Here is a 24733-nt window from a genome sequence, read left to right on the forward strand (position 1 = left end):
AACTGAGCATCGGTGAGCAGGTTATTGATGAGTAGGTGCCGCTTGATAGCACTGTCGATGAAACCTTCCATCACTTTGCTGATGATTGAGAGTAGACTGATGGGGCGGTAATTGGCCGGTTTGGATTTGTCCTGCTTTTTGTGGACAGGACATACCTGGGCAATTTTCCACATTGTCGGGTAGATGCCAGTGTTGTAGCTGTACTGGAACAGCTTGGTTAGAGGCGCGGCTAGTTCTAGACAGAAGTCTTCAGCACTACAGCCGGGTTGTTGTCGGGGCCCATAGCCTTTGCTGTATCCAGTGCACTCAGCCATTTCTTGATAACAAGTGGAGTGAATCGAATTGGCTGAAGACTGGCTGCTGTGATGGTGGGGATATCGGGAGGAGGCCGAGATGGATCATCCACTCGGCACTTCTGGCTGAAAATGATTGCAAATGATTCAGCCTTGTCTTTTGCAGTCACGTGCTGGACTCTGCCATCATTGAGGATGGGGATGTTCACCGAGCCTCCTCCTCCCGTTAGTTGTTTAATTGTCCACCACCATTCACAACTGGATGTGGCAGGACTGCGGAGCTTTGATCTGATCCGTTGGTTGTGGAATTGCTTAGCTCTGTCTATAGCATGTTGCTTCCACTGTTTAGCATGCATGTAGTCCTGTGTTGTAGCTTCACCAGGTTGGCACCTCATTTTTAGGTACGCCTGGTGCTGTTCCTGGCATGCTCTTCTACACTCCTCATTGAACCAGGGTTGATCCCCAGGCTTGTTGGTAATGGTAGAGTGAGGAATATGCCGGGCCATGAGGTTACAGATTGTGCTGGAATACAATTCTGCTGCTGCTGATGGCCCACAGCGCCTCATGGATGCCCAGTTTTGAGCTGCTAGATCTGTTCAGAATCTATCTTATTTAGCATGGTGGTAGTGCCACACAGTGTGAAGACGGGACTTCGTCTCCAAAAGGACTGTGTAGTGGTCACTCCTACCAATAATGTCATGGACAGATGCATCTGCGACAGATAGATTTGTGAGGACGAGGTCAAGTAAGTTTTTCCCTCGTGTTGGTTCGCTCACCACCTGCCGCAGGCCCAGTCTGGCAGCTGTGTCCTTCAGGACTCGGCCAGCTCGGTCAGTAGTGGTGCTACCGAGCCACTCTTGGTGATGGACATTGAAGTCCCCCACCCAGAATACATTCTGTGCCCTTGCTATCCTCAGTGCTTCCTCCCAGTGGTGCTCAACATGGAGGAGGACTGATTCATCAGCTGAGGGAAGGCAGTAGGCAGGAGGTTTCCTTGCTCATGTTTGACCTAATGCCATGGGGTCCGGAATCAATGTTGAGGACTCCCAGCATCACTCCCTCCTGACTGTATATCACTGTACCACCACTTCTGGTGAGTCTGTCCTGCCAGTGGGACAGGACAAACCCAGGGATGTTGATGGAAGAGTCTGGGACGTTGGCTGAAAGTTATGATAATGTGAGTATGGCTATGTCAGGCTGTTGCTTGACTAGTCTGTGGGACAGCTCTCCCAATTTTGGCACAAGTCCCCAGATGTTAATGAGGAGAACTTTGCAGGGTCGACTGGGCTTGGTTTGCCTTTGGCATGTCCGGTGCCTAGTGGTTCGTCTAGTTTTATTCTTATTGTGACTTTCTGTAGCGAGACTGTACAACTGAGTGGCTTGCTAGGCTATTTCAGAGGGCGATTAAGAATCAACCACATTGCTGTGGGCCCGGAGTCACATATAGGCCAGACCGGGTAAGGACGGTAGGTTTCCTTCCCTAAAGGACATTAGTGAACCAGACACTCCGGTAGTTTCATGGCCACCATTACTGATACTAGTTTTTTTTTATTCCAGATTTTATTTTAATTTAATTAATCGAATTGTCTGGGCCAAGAATGATTTATTGTACATGATGCACCTTTGTGGGAGGACCATCACCACAAGCACTGCAACGGTTCAAGGAGAGAGGGCCCACCATCACCTTCTCAGGACAATAAAAGCAGCCTTGGCAGCGATGCTCACATTCCAAGACCAAATTTTTAAAAAAGGTAAGCAGGGGAAGGGAAGAAAATACCTTCAAAAACATTGAGTGACAGGAAGGAGAAAAGTAGTTACATTTTTCGTAGCTCAGGTATCCTTCATAGATGTCAGATGCTGAAATCGCAGCCAACAGACGGTTGGAGGATGATGACAGAATCTCTGCGACAGAGCTTCGTCGGCACTGCAGGGTCCGGAGCCGTTCTCGCCCAGAGATATCCCACTGGGCATGCAGGGTGTGGGTGAGAGTTTCTGAAGTCGAATGTCGTCTGCAGGATGAGTACATGTCTGGAAAGAACGCAAGACAACACACTGAAGAAGGAGGCCAATCCGTGCAAAGATTCTTCACATCGATGGACCAGGTCTTCTCAGAAAAATTGCAACAGCATGTCCGTGATACTTAGAAGGTAATTAGAATTCATACCTCATGACCCATTATGTATCTACACCCGCTGTATTCACTTCTGTCAAAGGGTAAATGAATATGTGACGAGTACTTACCCAGGATACTTTCTGTAATTGATAGGCATTGACTTGAGCTTTATGTGGAAAAATGGACATAATTGCAGAATCCAATCCCTAGAACACCAAAAGATTTAAGGAATCCCATATAAATAAATGGAATTTGACTTATTCAGTGCCTATAAATCAATGGCTATTGGGAAAGTCCCCATGGAGTTTGTCCTGTCCCATCGTTAATTGGCACTTAAACATAGTTTTGCTTCCCCCATCATCATTGAAAGTCATTATAGTTACAGACATTACCATCACCAATAAGCACATCTGAAGAGAAACTTATGCAGTTCCTACTCTCCTGCATCATCTTGTAAGGTTCTTCAGCAAAGAGTTCCTCCTATACTCTCCCTCACCCAGAGAGTTCCTCCTATACTCTCCCTCACCCAGAGAGTTCCTCCTATACTCTCCCTCACCCAGAGAGTTCCTCCTATACTCTCCCTCACCCAGAGAGTTCCTCCTATACTCTCCCTCACCCAGAGAGTTCCTCCTATACTCTCCCTCACCCAGAGAGTTCCTCCTATACTCTCCCTCACCCAGAGAGTTCCTCCTATACTCTCACTCATCTGTACTCACCCAAAGAGTTATTCTGTAACTTCATTACTATAACTTTAACATTTTTTTTTCTTCAGAAAATCATTATGATGCTGAAGTGGCATTAACCTTTAACAACAATGACTTGCATTTATAAATTGCCTTTAACATAGTAAAACATCCCAAGCCGCTTCATGGGAGAAGAATTAGACAAAAATTTACACCGAACCAAAGAAGGAGGTATTAGGACAGGTAACCAAAAGCTTGCTCAAAGAGATACATTTTAAGGAGCGTCTAAAAGAGGGAGAGGTAGAGAGGCAAAGAGGTTTAACAAGAATATTCGATTGCTTAGGGCCTAGACAGCTGAAGATATGGCCGCCAATGGTGATGCGAGGTAAGTGTGGGGGGCGAGGGTGCACAAGAAACCAGAGTTGGAGGAACGCAGAGTTCTCAGAGTTGTAGGGCTGGAGTAGGTTACAGATATAGGGCAGGGCGAGGCCATAGAGGGACTTGAACACGTGGATGAGAATTTTAAAAAAGCCAATGTAGGTCAACGTGCACTGTGGTGATGGGTGAATGGGACTTAGTACTAGTCATGATACGGGCAGCAGAGATTTGGATGAGCTTAAGTTGATGGAGGGTTTAAGATGGGAGGTCGGCCAAAAGAGCATTAGAATAGTCATGTCTGGAGGTAACAAAAGCATGGCTAAGGGTTTCAGCAGACGTCAGGCTGAGCAGGGGCTGAAGTAGGCCATCCTTGTGAGGGAGAGGATATGGAGTCGGAAGGTAAGCTCGGGGTCAAATAGGATTTTGAGGTTGTGAACAGTCTGGTTCAGCCTGAGCCAGTGGCCAGGGAGGGGGATGGAATCGGTGGCTAGGGAACGGAATTTGTGGTGGGTACCGAAGACAGTGGCTTCAATCTTACCAATATTTAATTGAAGGAAATTTCTGCTCATCCAGAACTGGATGTCTGTCAAGCAGTCTGACAATACAAGGCACTGAAGGGGTCGAGAGAGGCGGTAGTGAGGTAGAGTTGGGTGTCGTCAGCCTACACGTGGAACCTGACATTGTGTTTTCGGAAGATGTCATGAGGGGCAGCATGTAGATGAGAACTAGGAAGGGGCCAAGGATAGATTCTTGGGGAATTCCAGAGCTAACGGTGCGGGGGTGGGAAGAGAAGCCATTGTCGGAGATTCTCTGGCAATGACTGGATAGGTAAGAGTGGAACCAGGTGAGGGCAGTCCCACCCAGATGGACGATGGAGGAGAGGCATTGGAGGAGGACAGTGTCGTCAACCGTGTCAAAGGCTACAGACAGGTCGAGAAGGCTGAGGAGCGATAGTGCACCACAGCCTAGGAAGATGTAATTGATTAACAACTTGCTTATCCGTTTATTGAGAAAGTATCTGGGTCTTCTTCAGAAGAACTTGCTTAATGAGGAAAAGACACTAGTTCTGAGGTGTGAGCAAGCTGCTAGGTATAATGGTGTGGCAGCCTGAGCACCTTCATTTCACTTGGAGACCGTATGTCGGAATCACGGTGATGAGAAAGGACTTTATAGCGCTCAAGAGTCATGTTTTGTCTCATCAAATTTCTGACCTCTTGCGTGTCCCTGATTTCCATTGTCCCACCATTTCCCGCCATGCCTTCAGCTGCCTAGGCCTTAAGCTCTGGAATTCCCTCCCTAAACCACTCCACCTCTCTACCTCCTTTTAAGACGCTCCTTAAAACCTACTTCTTTGACCTCCTAATATCTCCTTTTGTGGCTCGTATCAAATTTTGACTGATTACAATCCTGTGAAGCACTTTGGGTTGTTTTACCACATTAAAAGGTGCTATATAAATGCAAGCTGTTGTTATTTAATACTCACTGAAATGGGGTAAAATCATGAAACCATTTGATAAATTGTTTTTTCAAATCAACTTAACATATCAGAGTACAGCAGATAGATTAACATTGCTAAATAAAGGCTTTCATAGTCAATATTATCACTATATACACATTCATCTGGATTTAATCACTGAGTACAGGAAATAACTCAGACACTTGTTTTTCTGGATCTATTTTATCTTTAAGCACTGCAGCAATACAGTGTAAAATATACCAAATTTGCAACTGACCTGTTTGAAGAGTCAGTTCTTACCTGCTATATTCAGTTTATTCCATAAGATCATTTACTAGATTCTCTCCTATTCAGTGCCTATACAAATCCCAAACAAGAATTCCAGGATTTCCACCATAGCCCATGTACTTTTCTCCGTATCCTTATTCCTTTTAAGCTTCCAGTCTGGATAAAGCACCAAAATGCATAGAAAACAAGATATCTTCCATGTTCAGCATCAACACCGTTTCCTTCTTCTGCCGAGTGTTGGTTTAATATTGTTTGATTCAGCCTCAATAACAAGAACAACAGAAGCTTAGTCAACCTGATTCAGGTGGAAGTAGAGGCAGTTGGTGTGTTTTGGAAGCTGAGATTATTTTTACTTTGAAACACTCTGCTTAAATCTAATTCTGTACGAAGGGAACAGTGGACCTGAAGGGCAGCGATGACCTTTCAGCTTACCAGACATCAAAGTGGAAGAAACAGGGGCAGTCGGCATCAGGAGACTCTGATCTGACAGGACACAAAAAATAACTCCAATTGAACTTGCATTGAATTGAATGACCAGCATCAAAGGTTTAAAATCCTCAATGTGAAGATGTATTTTATTCCCAATTACACACTTTTGACTGTTCTTCAGTGATACCAAGTTTGAACTTCAACTTTACCCCTTTTGTTGCCTATTCAGCTCAGGACATCATTAAATGAAATGGCCCATATGAAGAGAAGGGAGCAACTGTCCAGCTGCATCCTTAAGAATCTTGCATCCAGTGCATATACATCGTGTCACACCTTACAGAGGCATTGCATATGTCTGTGTCACTGTTCAGCATTTCCTGAAATTCATGACTGGCTGAAATGGGAACTTGGCTGTTAAATATCCAATTGACCAAATCAAGAACAGTTTGATTCCATCTGTAATGACCAATGAGCAACAAGTAAACAACAGTAAATGGAGCAAACGTATTGCTTAGGATCCTTACAACCAACAGAGAGGAGAATTTCACCCCATCGAGCTGGCCAGGTCCCAGAGATGAAAGGAGAGTGTTATAGCTAACTACCTCACCCAGTCCAACAGCAGCATTCTATCAAATTGAGTTGGAGAAGGTATTTCCAGGACTATTGCATAGCATCTAATCAACATCCCACAAACCTGTATTCAATTGTAATGATTATATTTGGTTCAAGTATAAAATATAACCAATTAAATACGAGAAATATCATAAAATGATCATACATAAGAAAGAACAAGACATTTGGGCCCTGATATTAGCAGGAAGGGGGTGATTGGGTGGGTGGGTAACCCGCCCAATAGAATCTGTCTATTCCCCACACGATCGCGGGTAAATTGGAGCCATTTAATGTGGCTTCTGGGTTTGGAGTCCGAAACCTGTGCAGTGGGTGGACTGCGCACCCGTATCACAGGCTGGCAGCCGGAGGAGCTCTATTTAAAGGGGCAGTCCTCCAATGGCTGCTCCTGGAGGAAACACCCAAATAGCACAATGGAGCAGCACAGGGGAAAGGCTACTCCAAGATTCAGTGATGCCCCACTCCAGGTGCTACTGGATGGCACGAAGGCACCACGTAGAAGTAGTCAGAAGCAAAAAGCGAAGGTTTTGTAAGCACGAAGGGGATGCACAAGGGTGTTTGACGGTTGGTCGTGTTTTTTATTTATATTTACTTTTTGTTAAACGCACATTAAATATTATTATTGTCACCACTACTGCCACGTCTTGGCCATTCTTGACTGACTTCTGTATAAGGCCCTTTCACGAGGTTCACCATGAACGCCCACACTTGATGCCACCCGTTGGGTCGCTCTACAGTGGACGTATGTGTAATTGCAGGACTGTTTTCTGCAGGGAGGAGGGGGGTGATGGTGTGGCCGATGCTCGATCCAGGTGGTGAGGACTGGACTCTTTACACTGTCTGATGTTAGGAGAACCGTTCACATATCAGTGACTCCCTGGCCTCAAGAGCAGCCAGGTGAGCCGCTGTTCTGCCCATGGGTTGCTCCTCCTCTGCCTCCTCCTCCTCCTCAATGTGAGTGGCATATGTGGATGGGGACTCCTCAAGCGGCACCCCTCTCTGTTGTGCAGGGCACAACACATGATTATAATGCGTCCCAATCTGTCTGGTGCATATTGAAGCGCTCCCCCAGAACGATCAAGGCACCTGAAGCGCATCTTGAGCAGCCCTATGGCATGCTCAATTGTAGATCTGATAGCGATGTGGCTGTCATTATATCGACTCTGTTGCTCGGTGGTGGGGTTCCTCAGAGGTGTCATGAGCCACGTGTGCAGAGGGTATCCCTTGTTCCCGAGGAGCCAGTCCTTGCGGATGTTCGGTGCGTAGAAGAGGGATGGGATGTTGGACTCCCGGAGAATGAAGCAATCGTGGCAGCTGCCAGGGAATCTGGCCCACACGTGAAGGAATCTCTTGCGGTGCTCACAAACGAGCTGAGTGTTGATGGAGTGATAGCTCTTCCTGTTGATAAACAGTCCTGCCTCATGTGGAGGTGCTTGTATTGCTATATGGTGCAATCAATTATACCCTGCACCCGTCTGGCTGAGGTTGTCCATGGGGAATTTGACGTAGTGCGAGGCCTTGCGAAACAAGCCTTCGGTCACCTGCCTTATGCACTTGTGTGCCGACTACTGAGAGACCCTGGTGATTTCCCCGGTGGTGCCCTGGAATGATCCGGAGGCAAAGAAGTTGAGGGCAATGGTGACTTTGACAGCAACAGGTAAGGAGATGCTGCTCAGCCCAGTCGGGACCAGCTTGGCATGAAGGAGGCTGCAGATGTCTGCGACCACCTAGTTACTGACTCTGAGCCTCCGTATGCACTGTTCCTCGGAGAGGTCCAGGAAGCTGAGCCTCGGTCTGTAGACCCAGTTGCGAGGGTAGTGCCTCCTGCAACGTCGCTCTCTCTGTTGTTGCCCTCTGTGCTCTTGTGCAGGTGCCTGTGGCGCAGCACTGTGTTGTGGAGCTCCACATGGCGGAGGTGGACACCGAGCCTGGCGAGGCTGGTGATGTTGCTCGTCCTCGGATTAAGTGTTGAATGCAGCCATGGCGCCCCCCACCCCCCGATCCTGACGGTGTGAGTTTGAGGGGGTCCGCAAAGTAGTAAAATATGTTTGCACAGCAGAGTTTTGGGTGGAAAATAAGAATTTTGAGTGGAAACACAAAGGTCTTACAGCCAAAACTTTGTCTGAAGTGACAGAGTGCCCTGCTGCAATAAATGACGTTTCTCCCCACCTGTCAAATAATCATTTACATCTCCCACTGGCTGCTGGCTGAAACACGTCTGTTGCAACAGGGAGTGTTTCCCACAGCACAAGAAACACACTGAGGATCCTTCAAATTGCACCCCTGCCAAAATGTCTACTCAATCAGGTATCTCAAGTACCTTAACTATCTGTAATAGTATGTAAATTATCATCCCGTCGGCTTTAATTGCCGGTGGGACTCCCGCATTGGGGAGGCGCGCGCACCCGAACGCATCACTGGGGAACCCGGAAGTCAGCGGGTTGGAGCCGGGCTCTGAACCCGCTCCGGGTTTCTATGATTTTAGGAGACCCCCTGCCCCCAACGCACCTGCCCCGCCATCCGAAAATCGGGGCCTTGGTAATCGATCCTGTTCCTTCCAACAGATCATGTATAATTCTCATTAATACAGTCCATGTCGTGGACTCTCCTCAACTTATTTCATTGCCTGAATCTGGTGAACCGCAAGGAAACTTTCAATCAGAGAAAACTCACCGCACACGTGTGTTCAAAGAGCTGCCTCAGCAGGGCTATCAAGAGTCTTTTGAATCCTTACTGGCCTAACAATCTCTCCTAATGAGCTTAATGTGTACATTCTCAACATAACAATTTAGCACTATTCCCAACCAACCCCAAGCCAGTGGTTTACTTCATCTGTAATCAAGGGTTCACCAAGTGATCATACAGCTGATTCATATTAATGAGTGTTCTTGTGCTCTATTAATCAACTTCAAAATTCACTCTCTCTAATTATCATATGACTTCCTGGTGGTCCCAGTCTCGTCTGGATTGTTCGTTTGTGACAAGCATCTGTCGCTGTATTATCCAGTAGCTGTTGTTACATTCTCCAATTCCATGGCACTTTACCATTGTTCTATAAATTACTTTGGAGGGAAGGAGGTTCTCATCCTAGAACTGCTAGCCTCATATCAGCTAGAAATTGCTCCATGTGTTACATTTATCCTGCAGGCAAAATCATGGACCTGTTATAACTTTGGCCATGGGCTGAATCTAACACATGGGAGGAATTTCTTGTCACCCGAAATGTGTCTCTGGAGACTTTGAGAGCAGGCATCAAAACCTAAAATGCAATGACTTGAATTGCAGATAGGCTCAAGGGAGAGCATATCTTATTACTGGCTGGCAACCACTTATGAACCACAACAGCGTTTTAAAGTCGTCCCTTTGTCCAACTGGGGCTTCTAATCAACCCAGCACTGAGCAGCTCTATTCAGAGTTTAATTAGAGCCTGCCTTGGCATATTTATAATGCCATGCACTTGCAAACCATCAGCTCTCCTGTGAGTGTAAGAACCAGATGGCATGTGCCAGCTTATTCAAAGCAACCAAGGTTGTTTATTGATTGTAAGCACAAAAATGGTCCTTGATAAACATGATAAGAACATAAGAAGTAGGAGCAGGAGTAGGCCATCCTGACCCTTGAGCATGCTCCGCCATTCAACAAGAGCATAGCTGATCTAAACAATGATGTTTATTGAACCATACTAGATATCGGCTTTCATTGTAAATGAAGTAAATATACTCATATATATTCATGGAGTAAATATACACTGTTCTTCGACCAGTCAGAATTTAAATCAGAGCCTGCCTCTGCAATTGCTCACAAGAACACAGATGAGGAAAGCCATTTAGCCCATCATATCTCATTCATCCAAGAAAATCTAGTTTCCCCATTACAGCTTCCAACTATTTCTTTTAAAAAATTGTAAAGATTTTGTCTCCACTACCCTACCTGGAAGTACTTTGCATGAAGAGTTTCTGACAACAATCACTGCCCCCTCCACATTTTCCCTCCAGATTTTCCAAATGTTTTGGCTCACTGGTGGCGGCAACTTGCCCCTTACTGAAGCCTCCCCTCTTGGCTATTCTTTCCACCAGCTGCCTTGTCTAAACCTTCATGGTTGGCGGTGTGGATCTTATCACCAAGTCACACCATAGTCTTTCTCCCTACTTCTCTGGTACCTTCTCCTCCTGTGAACACCTCACCTTTTTCTACCTCTCTCCTTTAAAATCCTCATTGTTTACCACCCCACCCCGAGTTTCGCACCAAGAAAGCTTCCCTCCTTTCCTCCCTCAGCCTCATCAATGAGCAACTCCTTATCCTCAGTGATTCAATCTCCACCTGAGCTTCCTTTGCTCTCTTTCCTCTGAATTTACTGCCTACCTGTCCTCCTTAAACCTCTCCCATCATATAAATTCTACTACCCATATTCACAGCTATCCCCTCAACCTTGCCATCTTCCATGGCCTATCTACTCCTATGATCTCAATCGCTGACAAGGCCATCGCCAACCACATCCTTGAATTTCTCACCAGCTATGGCATCCTACCCCTTCCAACCCCATTCTCTCCTATGTCGACCACTGGAAATAATTCCCCCCCCCCCCCCTCCCCACCGCCAAGTCGCTTACAATTGCACTTTCAAACTCCAAACTGCCTAGGCTTTGGCCCTCCATTTGCCCTGTTATGTCTGCAGCCATTCATTTGCTCAACCACTCCCTCACCTTCACTAATACTGTACTGTATTGTCTGTTTGTGAGATACTAGACTATTAATACTCCACATCACTGCGTTGACTCTCTCTGTGATACTAAACCATTAATATTGTACAACACTACGTGAAAATTCACCTGGATATGTTTTGGGATTGACAAAGCAGATGAGCTAAGGGCACAGATAGACACATGGCAGCATGATATCATTGCTATAACGGAAACCTGGCTTAAAGAGGGGGATAATTGACAGCTCAATATCCTTGGATATAGAATTTTCAGGCAGGATAGAGTGGGTGATAAAAAAGGAGGGGTGGGTAGCATTATTGGTTAAAGAATCAATTATAGTTGCGAGAAGGGATGATATGCTAAATAGATCATTAATCGAGGCCATATGGGTTGAGCTAAGAAATAAAAAAGGGGCCGTCACACTACTAGGAGTGTACTATAGACCCCCGAATAGCGAAAGGAAGATAGAAGAACAAATATGTAGGCAAATTTCCGAGTGCAAAAATAAGAGGGCAATAATAGTAGAGGACTTCAACTACCCTAACATCAACTGGGATTCAAACAGTGTGAGGGGCACAGAGGGCGCAAAATTCTTGATCGGTGTCCAGGAGAACTTTTTTAGCCAGTACGTGACAAGTCCAACAAGAGGGGATACAATTCTAGATTTAGTCCTGGGAAATGAAGATGGGCAAGTGGGTGAAGTGACAGTGGGTGACTTTATTGGGGATAGTGACCACAATTCAGTTAGTTTTAGCATTATTATGGAAAAGGACAGAGTTAAATCAGGAGTAAACATTTTAAATTGGGGGAAGGCAAATTTTACAGAACTAAGAGGTGATTTGGCAGAAGTGGACTGGACACAACTACTTGAGGAGAAATCAGTGGCAAGCCAGTGGGAGGCACTAAAAAGTGAAATTCTACAGGTACAATGCAGATACGTCCCCTCAAAGAAAAAGGGTGGCACTGCCAAATTTAGAGCCCCCTGGTTGTCTAGAAGTATACGAGGCAAGATAAAGCAGAAAAAGAAAGCTTATGACTGTCACAGAAAACTAAATTAAGGAAAGCAAAGAGAGGGCATGAAAAAGTATTAGCTCATAAGATTAAAGAAAACCCAAAGATGTTTTATCACTACATTAAGAACAAGAGGACAGCTAAGGAAAAGGTGAGACCTATCAGGGATGATAAGGGTAACTTGTGTGTAGAAGCAGAGGATGTGGGTAGGGTTTTAAATGAATATTTTGTCTCCGTATTCACAAAGGAAAAGTATGATCCGGACGTAGTATTTAAAGAGGAGAGGTGTGAAATATTGGATAAGGTAAACATAACGAGAGAGAAAGTTCTAGAGGGACTGGAATCCTTGAAAGTTGATAAGTCACCAGGGCCGGATGGATTGTTTCCTAGGCCATTGAAGGAAGCCAGGGAGGAAATAACGGATGCTCTGAGGATCAATTTCCAATCCTCACTAGATACAGGGGAGGTACTGGAGGACTGGAAGACTGCAAACGTAGTACCATTGTTTAAAAAGGGTACGAGGGAAAGGCTGAACAATTATAGAACAGTCAGTCTTACCTCGGTGGTGGGCAAACTATTAGAATCAATATTGAGAGATAGGATAAACTGTCACTTGGCAAGGCATGGTTTAATCAGGGATAGTCAGCATGGATTTGTTCAGGGAAGGTCATGCCTTACAAATCTGATTAAATTCTTTGAGGAAGTGACAAGGAGGATTGATGAGGGTAGTGCAGTGGATGTTGTCTACATGGATTTTACTAAGGCATTTGACAAAGTCCCACATGGCAGACTGGTCAGAAAGGTAAAGCCCATGGGATACAGGGAAATGTGGTGAATTGGATCCAAAATTGGCTCAGTAACAGGAAACAAAGGGTAAAAATCGATGGATGTCTTTGCGAATGGAAATCCGTTTCCAGTGGTGTGCCACAGGGCTCAGTGTTGGGTCCCTTGCTGTTTGTGGTATATATTAATGATTTGGACTTGAATGTAGGGGCATGATTGGCAAATTTGCAGACGACACAAAAATTGGCTGTGTAGTTGATAGTGAAGAGGATAGCTGTAGACTCCAAGAAGATATCAATGGGTTGGTGGAGTGAACGCAAAAGTGGCAAATGGAGTTCAACCCAGAGAAATGTCAGGTAATGCACTTAGGGAGGGCAAACAGTAAAAGGGAATACGCAGTAAACAGGAATATATTGAGAGGGGTAGAGGAAGTGAGAGAACTTGGAGTGCATGTGCACAGGTCCCTGAAGGTGGCAGTACAGGTAGATAAGGTTGTGAAGAAGGCATATGGAATGCTCTCCGTTATTAACCGAGATATAGAATACAAAAGCAGGGATGTAATGATGGAACTGTATAAAACACTGGTAAGGCCACAGCTGGAGTATTGTGCGGAGTTCTGGTCACCACATTACAGGAAGGATGTAATTGCTGTGGAGAGAGTGCAGAGAAGATTTACAAGAATGTTGCCAGGGCTTGAAAATTGCAGCTATGAGGAGAGATTGGATAGGCTGGGGTTGTTTTCCTTGGAGCAGAGGAAGCTGAGGGGTGACTTGATTGAGCTGTACAGAATTATGAGGGGTTCAGATAGAGTAGACAGGAAGTACCTGTTTCCCGTAGCGGAGAGTTCAAGAACTAGAGGACATAGATTTAAGCTGATTGGCGGAAGGATTAGAGGGGACATGAGGAAAACCTTTTTTACGCAGAGGGTGTTGGGTGTATGGAATTCGCTGCCCGAATTGGTGGTAGAGGCAGGGAGTACCTGGACCTGCACCTAAAGTGCTGTAAGCGGCAGGGCTACGGACCGGATGCTGGAAAGTGGGACTAGAATGGGCACCTGGTTGTTCTACGAGCCGGCATGGACACAATGGGCCGAATGGCCCCTATGGCCTCTTTCTGTGCTGTATCTTTTCTATAGATCTATGGCTATGGTTCTACATGTCTGATGTATACTCTGAGGTTTGCATGTGTTGATGGGATAAACTGTAGACATGGTACTGCAGCTTAAAAGACCCAAATAAACCTTTTCCCTGACAGTGGGCTTTGGAAGGTGTTAACTCACACCAAGTCCCGTTCAACCATCACCCCTGTGCTCGCTGACCTACATTGGCTCCTGGTCCAGCAAAACCTCAAATTTAAAATTCTCATCCTTGTGTTCAAACCCCTCTATGGCCTCGCCTCTCCCTATCTCTGTAACCACCTCCAGCCCTATAACCCTCTGAGAACCCTGCGTTCCTCCAATTATGGCCTCTTGGATAATAAGAGCCTAAATGGAGTAGAGGAGCAGAGGGATCTGGGGGTACAGTTACACAAATCACTAAAAGTAGTGATGGAGGTTAATAAGGTTTTAAAAAAAAACAAGCACTGGGGTTCATTTCTAAAGGGATAGAATTGAAAAGCAGAGAAGTTATGTTAAACTTGTATAGAACCTTGGTTAGACCACACTTGGAATACTGTGAATAGTTCTAGTCTCCATATTATGAAAAGGATATAGCGGCACTGGAGAAGGTTCAAAAAAGATTTACTAGTATGATACCAGAACTGAGAGGTTATACCTATCAGGGAAGATTGAGCAGGCTGGGGCTCTCTTGAAGACTGAGGGGTGACCTGATAAAGGTCATTAAGATTATGAAAGGTTTTGATAGGGTGGACGTAGAGAAGATATTTCCACTTGTGGGGAAGACCAGAACTAGAGGCCATAAATATAAGATAGTCACTAATAAATCCAATAGGGAATTCGGGAGAAATTTCTTTTCCCAGAGAGTGGTTAGAATGTGGAGCTCATTACCATAAGGAGGCAACTAGCAGAGATGCATTTAAGGGGTAGCTAGATAGACATGTGAGGGAGAAAGGAATACAAGGATATGCTGATAGTGTTAGATGAAGTAGGACGGGAGGATCATAAACACCGGCATGGACCTGTTGGGCTGAATGGCTTGTTTCTGTGCTGTACATTCTATATCCCCGATTTTCTTCCCTCCAAATTTGGTGGCCATGTCTTCAGCTGCCTAGGCTCTAAGCTCTGGAATTCCCTCCCTAAACCCCTCTGCCTCTCTGTACTCCTTAAGACGCTCCTTAAAACCTACCTCTTTGACTAAGACCTCTCCTAATATCTCCTTATGTGGCTCAGTGTCAAATTTTGTTTGATAACGCTCCTGTGAAATGCCTTGGGACGTTTTACTATGTTAAAGGCACTATATAAATGCAAGTTGTTGTTGTTGCTAACACCTTAGTGGTGTCTTTTTACTGTCATCTTTTCGTTACTTACATTCTGCCGACCCTTGCTTGAAGCACTTTGTGAACGCCGACCAGCAACTGACTGACAGTGATATCAGCTCTCCTACTTCTTACTGTTTATATTCACACAGCCATCTTGCTTCCTCGCCCTCTCTATCTCACCCTCTCTTCCTCGCCCTCTCCATCCCACCATCAAGCTCATCATGGACTACTCCTCAGAATCAGTTTCTTTCTTGGACACACGAATCTCCATCAAAGACGGGCACCTCAGCACCTCATTCTACCGCAAGCCCACGGACAACCTCACGATGCTCCACTTTTCCAGCTTCCACCCTAACCACGTCAAAGAGGCCATCCCCTATGGACAGGCCCTGCGAATACACAGGGTCTGCTCAGACGAGGAGGAACGCGATGGACACCTACAGATGCTGAAAGACGCCCTAGTAAGAACGGGATATGATGCTCGACTCATCGATCGACAGTTCCGACGGGCCACAGCGAAAAATCGCATAGACCTCCTCAGAAGACTAACACGGGACGCAACCAACAGAGTACCCTTCGTCGTCCAGTACTTCCCCGGAGCGGAGAAACTACGCCATGTTCTCCGCAGCCTTCAACATGTCATCAATGATGACGAACACCTCGCTATGGCCATCCCCACACCTCCACTACTCGCCTTTAAACAGCCACCCAACCTCAAACAAACCATCGTTCGCAGCAAATTACCCAGCTTTCAGGAGAACAGCGTCCACGACACCACACAACCCTGCCACGGTAACCTCTGCAAGACGTGCCAGATCATCGACACAGATACCACCATCACACGAGAGGACACCACCCACCAGGTGCACGGTTCATACTCCTGTGACTCGGCCAACGTTGTCTACCTCATACGTTGCAGGAAAGGATGCCCCGGAGCATGGTACATTGGCGAGACCATGCAGACGCTGCGACAGCGGATGAACGGACACCGCGCAACAATCGCCAAACAGGAGGGTTCTTTCCCTGTCGGGGAACACTTCAGCAGTCATGGACATTCAGCCACCGACCTTCGGGTAAGCATACTCCAAGGCGGCCTTCGAGACACACGACAACGCAAAATCGTCGAGCAGAAATTGATAGCCAAGTTCCGCACCCATGAGGATGGCCTCAACCGGGATCTTGGGTTCATGTCACACTACACGTAACCCCACCAGCGAACAAATGTTATCTGTTTTTAATATAACGGGTCATTGACTGTCTTCCTTCTCTCTCTCTCTCTCTTTTTTTTGGGGGGGTTTGTATATTTGGTGGCCTTTTTTAGGTGACACCTTTCTGTCTGCTCACTGTGATTGCCTTGGCAACGGGCAGTAATCACCAGGCTTTGTTCTGTGATTTTAAAATGCGAAGGATTCGAAAATGTCATTTCCACACCACCTGAGGAAGGAGGAAGCCTCCGAAAGCTTGTGGAATTTAAAATAAAATTGTTGGACTATAACTTGGTGTTGTAAAATTGTTTACAATTGTCAACCCCAGTCCATCACCGGCATCTCCACATCATCTCTATCTCCAGCACTGGCTCTATACAAACTGCTAAAAAGGCTACAAGTTCAGCATTTCACAATTCAGTGAGCTCCCCTGGGTGCCTCAAGTTAGATGCTGCTAATTTTATCAGGTGTCAGTGTTTCGAGCTGAGTTTACCTCAGTTACAGAATATTAATAGAAGACTGATGTGAAATACTCACAAAGTTAGAGTTCTTTACAGGGTGTACTTTATAAAGACAAAGCGTTTTTAGTTCCCTTATGTTGTAAAGATACATGTTCTTATGTATAATATAGGGAAGTGTTACTGTGTGTAACATATAGAGCAGTATTATTTTACAATATAGGCAGTCTTACTGTGTACAATATACAGAGCAGTGTTATTGTATAATGTAGGGCAGTGTTACTATGTACAATACACAGAGCAGTGTTATTGTGTGTAATATACTGAGCAGTGTTATTGTATAATATAGGGCAGTGTTACTGTGTATAATACATAAAGCAGTATTATTGTTGTATAACATAGGGCAGTATTACTGTGTATCAATGTTTATTCCATTATAAACAGTGTACATTATACAATATTTCTAACATGTATAATGTACACTAAGCACTTTAGAAATTCAGTGTAGAGTGCATATAAAACAGCTTGTATATCATGTTATAAATAACAGTATATAAGTGATGTATACTACGTTGCAAAATAGTGTGAAACATGTTATAAATATTGCATGTTACAATTATGTGCGTTAGATACAGAACACCTTGTACTTTAAACGGACACATACTCTATAGGACCGTGCGGAAAGCTGTTTGAGTTGCGAGCACGTTCGTTGTAACGGAATAAACAGCGAAGTTCCCTTTGCTGAGAGAGGCTGGTTGGTGTCAGCTGAGAGCTCACATGATACTGAGTGATCGCCGACTCAAGAGACAGACAGAAACTGACCAATTCACACTCTCGACCCCTGGCCGGTAGGATATTGCTTTTTATTTTTTATTTCATGTTGGGTGCCTATGTCCCACGATCTGTGGCGCAGACAACAAGCTCTGGGGCAGCCGGGGATCGGGGTTGTTCCCCGGCTTCTTATCTCCGCTCGGGCCCGGACTACAATAGCCTTTGACCATTGCGTGCTGGTTGCACACTAACTTGTGAGTTAGTGAGTAGACTCGCACATCTTTTTACACTTAAAGATCCCCGCGCAGGAAACTGTTACAGCGATGAAAAAGGGTTGAATTTTGATGCAGAGTCTATCTTTCCAACGCGCTGCTCTCAGCTCTTCCAACCTGTGCCTCCAGCCCCGAGTGTTTTTAACTGGCAACTCTTACCTCCTGGCTCTAGTCTCGCCTCCCTCTGCTTTAAGTTCAGAGACAGAATTCTCTGAACCGCAACATTTTTGGACTTGGCATTCCCAGTGGGAAGCCTGTACCTTTCCGCGCCGATGTTAAACCCGGAAATGAAGCCGGGTTACGGTCGCGACCCAAAAAAACAACTGTTTTCAACTTCCACCCGTTCATGGGGTTTAAAATCACCCTCAGAGAGCGAAGGTTTAAAATCAGCAATAGGAGACAGGAAAAAGAGGGATAGTTAAAGCTTAAATACATAGGACGTCTAATTTATCTTTTTTATATATGTATTGTGTGAGATCTACCACACTTCAGGTGTCACACATGTACATTCCTGTTTTTTTAAAGTGTAAGAAAACCAAACTAAAGAGCAACTTCACGGTAACAAAAAATACCTTTTCACTGATCTCAGGGTGGACCCAAGAGCAATTAGCTTACAGTTGACCTCTGACTGTGCTATTTACAGCCCTAAAGGGACAGGCCAGGGTTACACTCAGCTCTTCCTTGGCAGCAGAATAATACACTGTGTGTAACATGCTCCTGTCTTTATAAAATACCATAACCTCCAATTTTGGATTAATGTGACAGGAGACCTGCTGGAACATAACTTTACTCAAAGTGTGGAGGGTAGGTGAGGTGAGGTGGGTGTGCTCCTGGTAAAATATGTAAACATCTTGCAGGTATCGTCCAGCCCCTGCCCTGTCACAATGTCCAGTTTCTTTGTCCAGCTTTACTTCTTATGTCCAATCTTTTTAGGAAACGGAATTGGCGGGGGGCGATGGGGGAGGATGGGGGTGAGGAGGCGGAGGCTGTGATATTTAGGGAACTGGCATAGGAGGGTAAGTGCACAGAATTGGCATGCACAGAGCGGGTAGCAATGTGAATCACAGCAATGGTGGGGGAGAGGCAGAATATAGAGAGAAGGGCAGTCAGAGACATTGGGGATAATTTTGACTTGGGGTAATGGTGTGAAACGGGCGATATCCATTCAGCCGTCTGCATTACACCTCTTCTGGTTTTTATTTTGAAATGAAAATGGAGAGAAATATGTAACAGATGGCTGAATCGATAGCGCCCATTTCACACCATCGCACAACGTCAAAATTACTCCTGTTGAGGAGAAAACAGCAATGAATTGGTCACTGTTGTCTTTTATTGTTCCAAATGAATTGGGTCCCAGGGTCTTGGTGTTGTGCTGCCTGTTCATACATCAGATCTTCACAAACTGGTTCAAATGTGGTTTCTGCAATTACCTCAAAAAGCAAGGACTGCACTGATACTCGACTCAAACCCTGGTGGTCATGTTTTGCAGGATTGTTGTATTTTTGCTGTACCAAGAAGCCAGAATTCAATCAAATGTGCACAGTGGATGGGATTAAATCAGCAGCAGAGGTGGGAAAGTAAATGAATTTGGGGGTGAATTCTGGCTGTTTGCTGGAAGGACCTAGTTAATGTGAGGTTGTTGGGTTCATCTTTTGCAGTGTTAGCGTTTTGAGTGCATATGGTTTAAAAATAAATGTGAATTATCGACATTATGTTTTTGTCTTTTCCACCCTTGTAGATTTTCTAATAGGTCGGTCCCTACTCCTTATCTGTTTGAAAGTACTGCCACTAGTCTGGTTATCCAGGTAAGCTTTCAGTAATGTGCCCAGGATAATGAACAGAACAGCCTTTCTGTTGATTATTTTTAAATATTGGAATCATCCAGTGTCTCCATAGGATCTTTCCCCTGTCTTCGATAAGCGATAAGGGTATTACAGCTTAAATTATTGTGAATGACTTCTTATCTTAGAGTCTAGTTAATGGAATTATCCTCTTGCTGTTCTCTGAATGCTCTCCCAATATTAAATCTATTTCCTTTTGAAGGAAGGGTGCCCAAAATTGCTTATGCAATTCCAAATGTTGCCTCATCAATGATCTACATCAGGATAGAATAACTTGTTTTGACTTAGTCAAATTCTCTTGAGCTGCATCCTGATAAAAGATCAGCCCTGTCAACTACAGTTTCCTAATGAATATTTAAAGTGAATGGTCAGTAATTGTCCCGATATCTTTTCCATTTTATCAATGGACAACCCATCCATTCTTTAAGTGATTGTCTGTCTTTGTTTATGAAGCAGGTTGTTTTCCTGAAGAGCATCATGCAGCTCAGAGTGTTGCTGCTGATATCCTGCATGCAGGTTCTCTTCTGCTCAGTCACCTTGTTCAGTAAGTATAATTGTTACAATCCCTTCGTGACCAGTCTCTGGGCTTCGATCTTGTGTAACAATCCCAGTTAGCTATTTTACTCAGTAGAATTGACATAGTGTAAATTACATTTGGGGGAGATGTGAAATGATAATGCAATAATTTGCACAATTTGGCTTTATCTGTACCCTGGCTATGGTAATGGCTAACGTGGAGGAGGTATTGTCATCATTGTCGAGTTTAGGGGGTAGGAGGGGAGAGGTCTCAACATCAAGGCCCTTTCACAGAGGGAACTCTTGCTATTAATGCCCCTTTTCCAGAGAGGTATGGTCCCTTACTTGAGATCCCCAGTGGCCTGTCCTTCTGGTTCAGCACCGATTCCATTGACGTTTTGATTTGATTCAGTCTGGGGGAATTGCATCTTCCCAAACTGAGCAGCGGATTTTCAGTTTTCTCACATTCGCTTCAGAACACATTGCTGCCGCACTCCCTTTTATTAACTGCTATAATGCCCCTTTTACAGAGGGGTGTTGCCAACATGATCCCTCTTTTGAACTTTCAAACTTTTACAAATGATTGTAATTAACATGAACATCCTGTGATGAAATTGCTACCCTCACATTCGAAGAAGGATCTCCTCTTATAACATTTCTACACTTACATCATTATTAATCAAATGCTCACACTGTATAAGAGAGTTCTGGATGAAATTACAGCTGTTTCAGGATGAAATCATTACTGGAGATCCTCAAGGGATGTCCTCCTGCACCGTCACGTATTTTTAAATCAACTTACTTCTGGTCTGAGAGTTACATCTGGGAAACTGATCGCCAACGTTTTCAGTCTCCTCTCGCCTGCTTCTCTAGGTTGTGGATTCGAGCCTCACTCAAGGGATTTGAGCATAAATTCTAGGCTGACGCTCCGGTGCAGTACTGAGGGTGTGCTGCACTGTCGGAGATACCGTCTTTCGGATGAGGCATTAAACCAAGGCCCCATCTGCCCTCACAGGTGGACATAAAAGATCCCATGACAATATTTTGAAGAAGGGATGGGGAGTTCATCCCGGTGGCTTGGCCAACATTTATCCCTCAACCACCATCACTAAAAAATAGATGATTTGGTCATTATCTCATTGCTGTTTATGGAACCTTGCTGTGTGCAAAATGGCTGCTGTGTTTCCTACATTACAACAGCGTCTACGCTTCTAAACTACTTAATTGGCTGTAAAGCGGTTTAGGACATCCTGAATTTGTGAAAGGCGCTGTATAAATGCAAGTCTGTCTTTCTCTCTGAAGATGTTGCTGCCTCACTCCTAAGGCACTCTGCTCGCAAAAGGGTTTTGTTTCACCCCAGTATTCTCCCCTCCTTTCCCGAAGATGTGCTGCCTTCGTGCTGCAGTGTGGTTCCATGGATGTCTGCAGCCCTCCAACATCTCACCCTTTTTTTTACATGCAAGAGCCTGAACAGTGTCAGTGGGCTATTCAACTGTGGGGGATAGTACAGCTAAAACTGATGATATTTTCACTCGTTGTTCAAACACGGACACGTTCCTGGACAATGATCAGGAATGGCAACCCTTGCTGAGTTCTGTTCTCTTCCGCCCTCACCCACCAACACCCCCTCCCCCCTTCCCCCCCCCCCCCCCCCACCGCACCCTGGAGAAAGAGGGGAATTAGGGATAAGGTGAGACAGTGAAGTTAAGATTTTTTTTTAAAAGGCTTGCTGGACCAAATGATTTTTCCACATTTCCTTAAATTTCCATTATTCTTCATGATCATGTGAATATGAAATACCCCTCTTTGAAAATATCTGCTCCGAGTCTCTCTCTAACCAGCAGTTTTATAATATCATGCACAGTAATTGAGGGAAACTAGAGAAACCGATGAGTGATCTCTCACTTTATAAGAGACTTCCCCCTTTTAAAGGAATAATAATTGGCTTGCAGGATGCTTTGCTCAGCATGGGGCGGGGGAGGGGAAAGGTTTCTATTGTGTTGCAGCCTTGAGTTTTGACCTAAGGCTATTATAAATTTGCTGATTTCAGCAACATTCGCTTTCTGCTGAGCTCGGCTTATTATAACTCCACAGACCAGGAAAGCAAACTGCACGTCAGTGCCTGAGATGCACAGAATTTTCTGGGAATTCTTCAACACACTGTATCGTGCCATTATAAATGGAGACCACTTATGCGTGTGACCGGGAGTTTATACACTACACGATTTGAGACTATAGTCGACATTGTTTTGGGTTTCACAGTGAAAACCTAACAATTAATCAACAATAACTTGTATTTATATAGCACTTTTAATGTAGAAAATCATTCGGACGCATTTCACAGAGGCATAAGGGGAAAATGGACACTGATTCAAAGAAGGAAAGATTGGAAGGGGTGACAAAATGTTTGGTCAAAGAGGTGGGTTTTAAGAAGGGTCTTTAAAGGAGGAGAGGCAAAAGGGTTTAGGGAGGGAATTCCAGAGTGTGGAACTTAGCAGCTGGAAGCATAGTTGCCAATGGTCGGGTGAAGGTAAGGGAGCATGCACAAGATGCTGGAGTCAGAGGAACTCTGGAGGAACAGAGGAGTTCAGGGAGGGGGGTTGGAGGGTTGGAGGAAGCCACGTGGATGGAGAGGAATGAGGCCATGAAGGGATTTAAACATGAGGCTGAGAATTTTAAATTTGAAGTGTTGGGGGAACAGGGAGCCAATGTAGGTTAGCGAGAACAAGGATGAGTGGGAACTTGGTGTGGCATAGGATATGAAGATTTGATGTTGTGGAAACTGGCCAGGAGCCATTGATAATGCTCATAAAATATAATGATTGGGATTTTTGTCAAGAGATTAAAGCTCCACAGTGCAACACATGAAGTGATTGTGTCAGCACCGTTAGTGGTGGAGTGCTTCATTACCCTGTGTGGCAATTGAAGGAGCGACTGGCGCATGTCCGCTGGCTGAATGTGGTTCTTGAGAAAGTGAATCTGGAGAGACTGGCATTTTATGGTAGGACTCCACATCAGTTGGGAAGGGTTAAGAAAGGTCCTTGGAGCCCAGGGCCGAAATCTGAAGATCCTACAATGTAGAGGCAGGGGGGGGGTAAATTCTTTCTGTGTATTTGTTAAGCACCCAACCCCTCTTGTGGATTAGGGAATATAGGGGAGCTGTGCTGGGAGATACTAGTCTTTTTACTTTTGCTCTTTGTTCTATTTAATGGGTTATTTAGAAGGAGGGATACAGTTGGAATTGATTGGAATGTTTGTGCCGCACTTTGTGATGCTGATATTACCAGGGGCGACATGGCTCTCCTGAAAGGGCGCGGGATTCTCAGGGAAAATGGTGTGGGGGTTGTACAGATAATACAGTGTTATGGAACCATTCACGTGCACTCCAATCACCCGATTTCCCATATGGCCATTCCACCCCCTGAATGTTACACACATTGGGCTCGATGCCAGGGTGTATTTATACTGTTGTAAGCTTCTTTTCTATACTAGGTTCATCCTAACAAACATATATTAATTAAAAAAACAAATAGGCACTTTGGTGAGGTAGTGGAGGGGCAGCCAAAGCTTGTGCAATTATACCCAGCACATTCAGGAGAGCGGGGGGAGCACTGGGGAAGAAAGCAAACACTCTAAACAGAAACCATTATTTTCTTTCGATACATCTGAGTGACTTTTTTCGACTATTGCACCTTCTGAATAAATAGCGACTTGGTGACAAAATGTAGACAAACTGCTTTCCTGACATGCCCCCAAACATGATTCTGACCCCTGGTCTCACCGATGGGTATCCTTGGGGCATGTCTGAAGCCTGTTAGTGGAGAGGAGCATTTGTACTTTCTATTAATTCATAGAACTGGTTATGTCACCTGTTAGTGACACAAGGGCACACATGAAGCTTGATAATGGGGTGTAAGAGCACTAGTAAAGCTTGATAATGGGGTGCAGGAGCACAAGTGAAGCTTAATAATGGGGTACAGCTTGTTATTGGAGATACAAAGACAAAAGTGCAACTTATCAATAGGACACTAGGATGTGTATGAAGCCTGTTAATGGATACAGTAGAATGCATTTATGGCCTGTTATTGGGGACATAGGGCACATGTGCATTCTGTTAATTGGAACACCAAGCCATATTCACATCCCGTTAATGAGTTATGGAGAGCTTACCACTTTTGGGTGGGGTGGGTGGGAAGAATTGAACTTGTTACAGTTCCAGGAACAGCCTGGTCTGATAACTCTGCTGGAGTTGGCCACTGAGCCAGTCGTGGTACACCTGCCGCGGTGGACATGGTTTACAGCCAGGTCTTCTCCATTCTACGTGCTGTGCCAGTAAATTGGCTCCTGAAGGCTCCATGTGAAGTATTGTGCATTTCTGGATGTTCACATGATGACGACAGGCTTTGGAACAGCAGCCGTTGGTGATGGGCAACAATGGACCCAAACTTAAAGAAAGCGACAACTGGTAATT

The 24733-nt window shown here is 45.0% G+C and overlaps 1 protein-coding gene and 1 long non-coding RNA gene across 3 annotated transcripts in view; both read left to right on the plus strand.

Moving 5' to 3' along the window:
* The window catches only part of LOC137342016 (uncharacterized), a 49291-nt gene extending 42398 nt beyond the window's left edge, over window positions 1-6893 (plus strand). Inside the window, exons 2-3 of the long non-coding RNA XR_010967178.1 lie at window positions 1851-2440; window positions 5602-6893. This is a non-coding gene — a long non-coding RNA (uncharacterized lncRNA). The remainder of the gene's footprint in view (window positions 1-1850; window positions 2441-5601) is intronic.
* Window positions 6894-17550: 10657 nt separating this feature from the next.
* Window positions 17551-24733, plus strand: part of LOC137342017 (transcobalamin-2-like) — a 38309-nt gene continuing 31126 nt past the window's right edge. Inside the window, exons 1-3 of one of the 2 annotated variants that reach the window (XM_068005610.1) lie at window positions 17551-17710; window positions 19644-19710; window positions 20200-20290. In XM_068005610.1, the coding sequence (XP_067861711.1) occupies window positions 17640-17710; window positions 19644-19710; window positions 20200-20290 (229 nt within the window). In that variant the 5' untranslated portion in view covers window positions 17551-17639. The remainder of the gene's footprint in view (window positions 17711-19643; window positions 19711-20199; window positions 20291-24733) is intronic. The other variant, XM_068005611.1, reaches the window with a different exon arrangement.

The sequence above is a fragment of the Heptranchias perlo genome, chromosome 25 (assembly GCF_035084215.1).
Source record: "Heptranchias perlo isolate sHepPer1 chromosome 25, sHepPer1.hap1, whole genome shotgun sequence".
NCBI lineage: Eukaryota > Metazoa > Chordata > Chondrichthyes > Hexanchiformes > Hexanchidae > Heptranchias > Heptranchias perlo.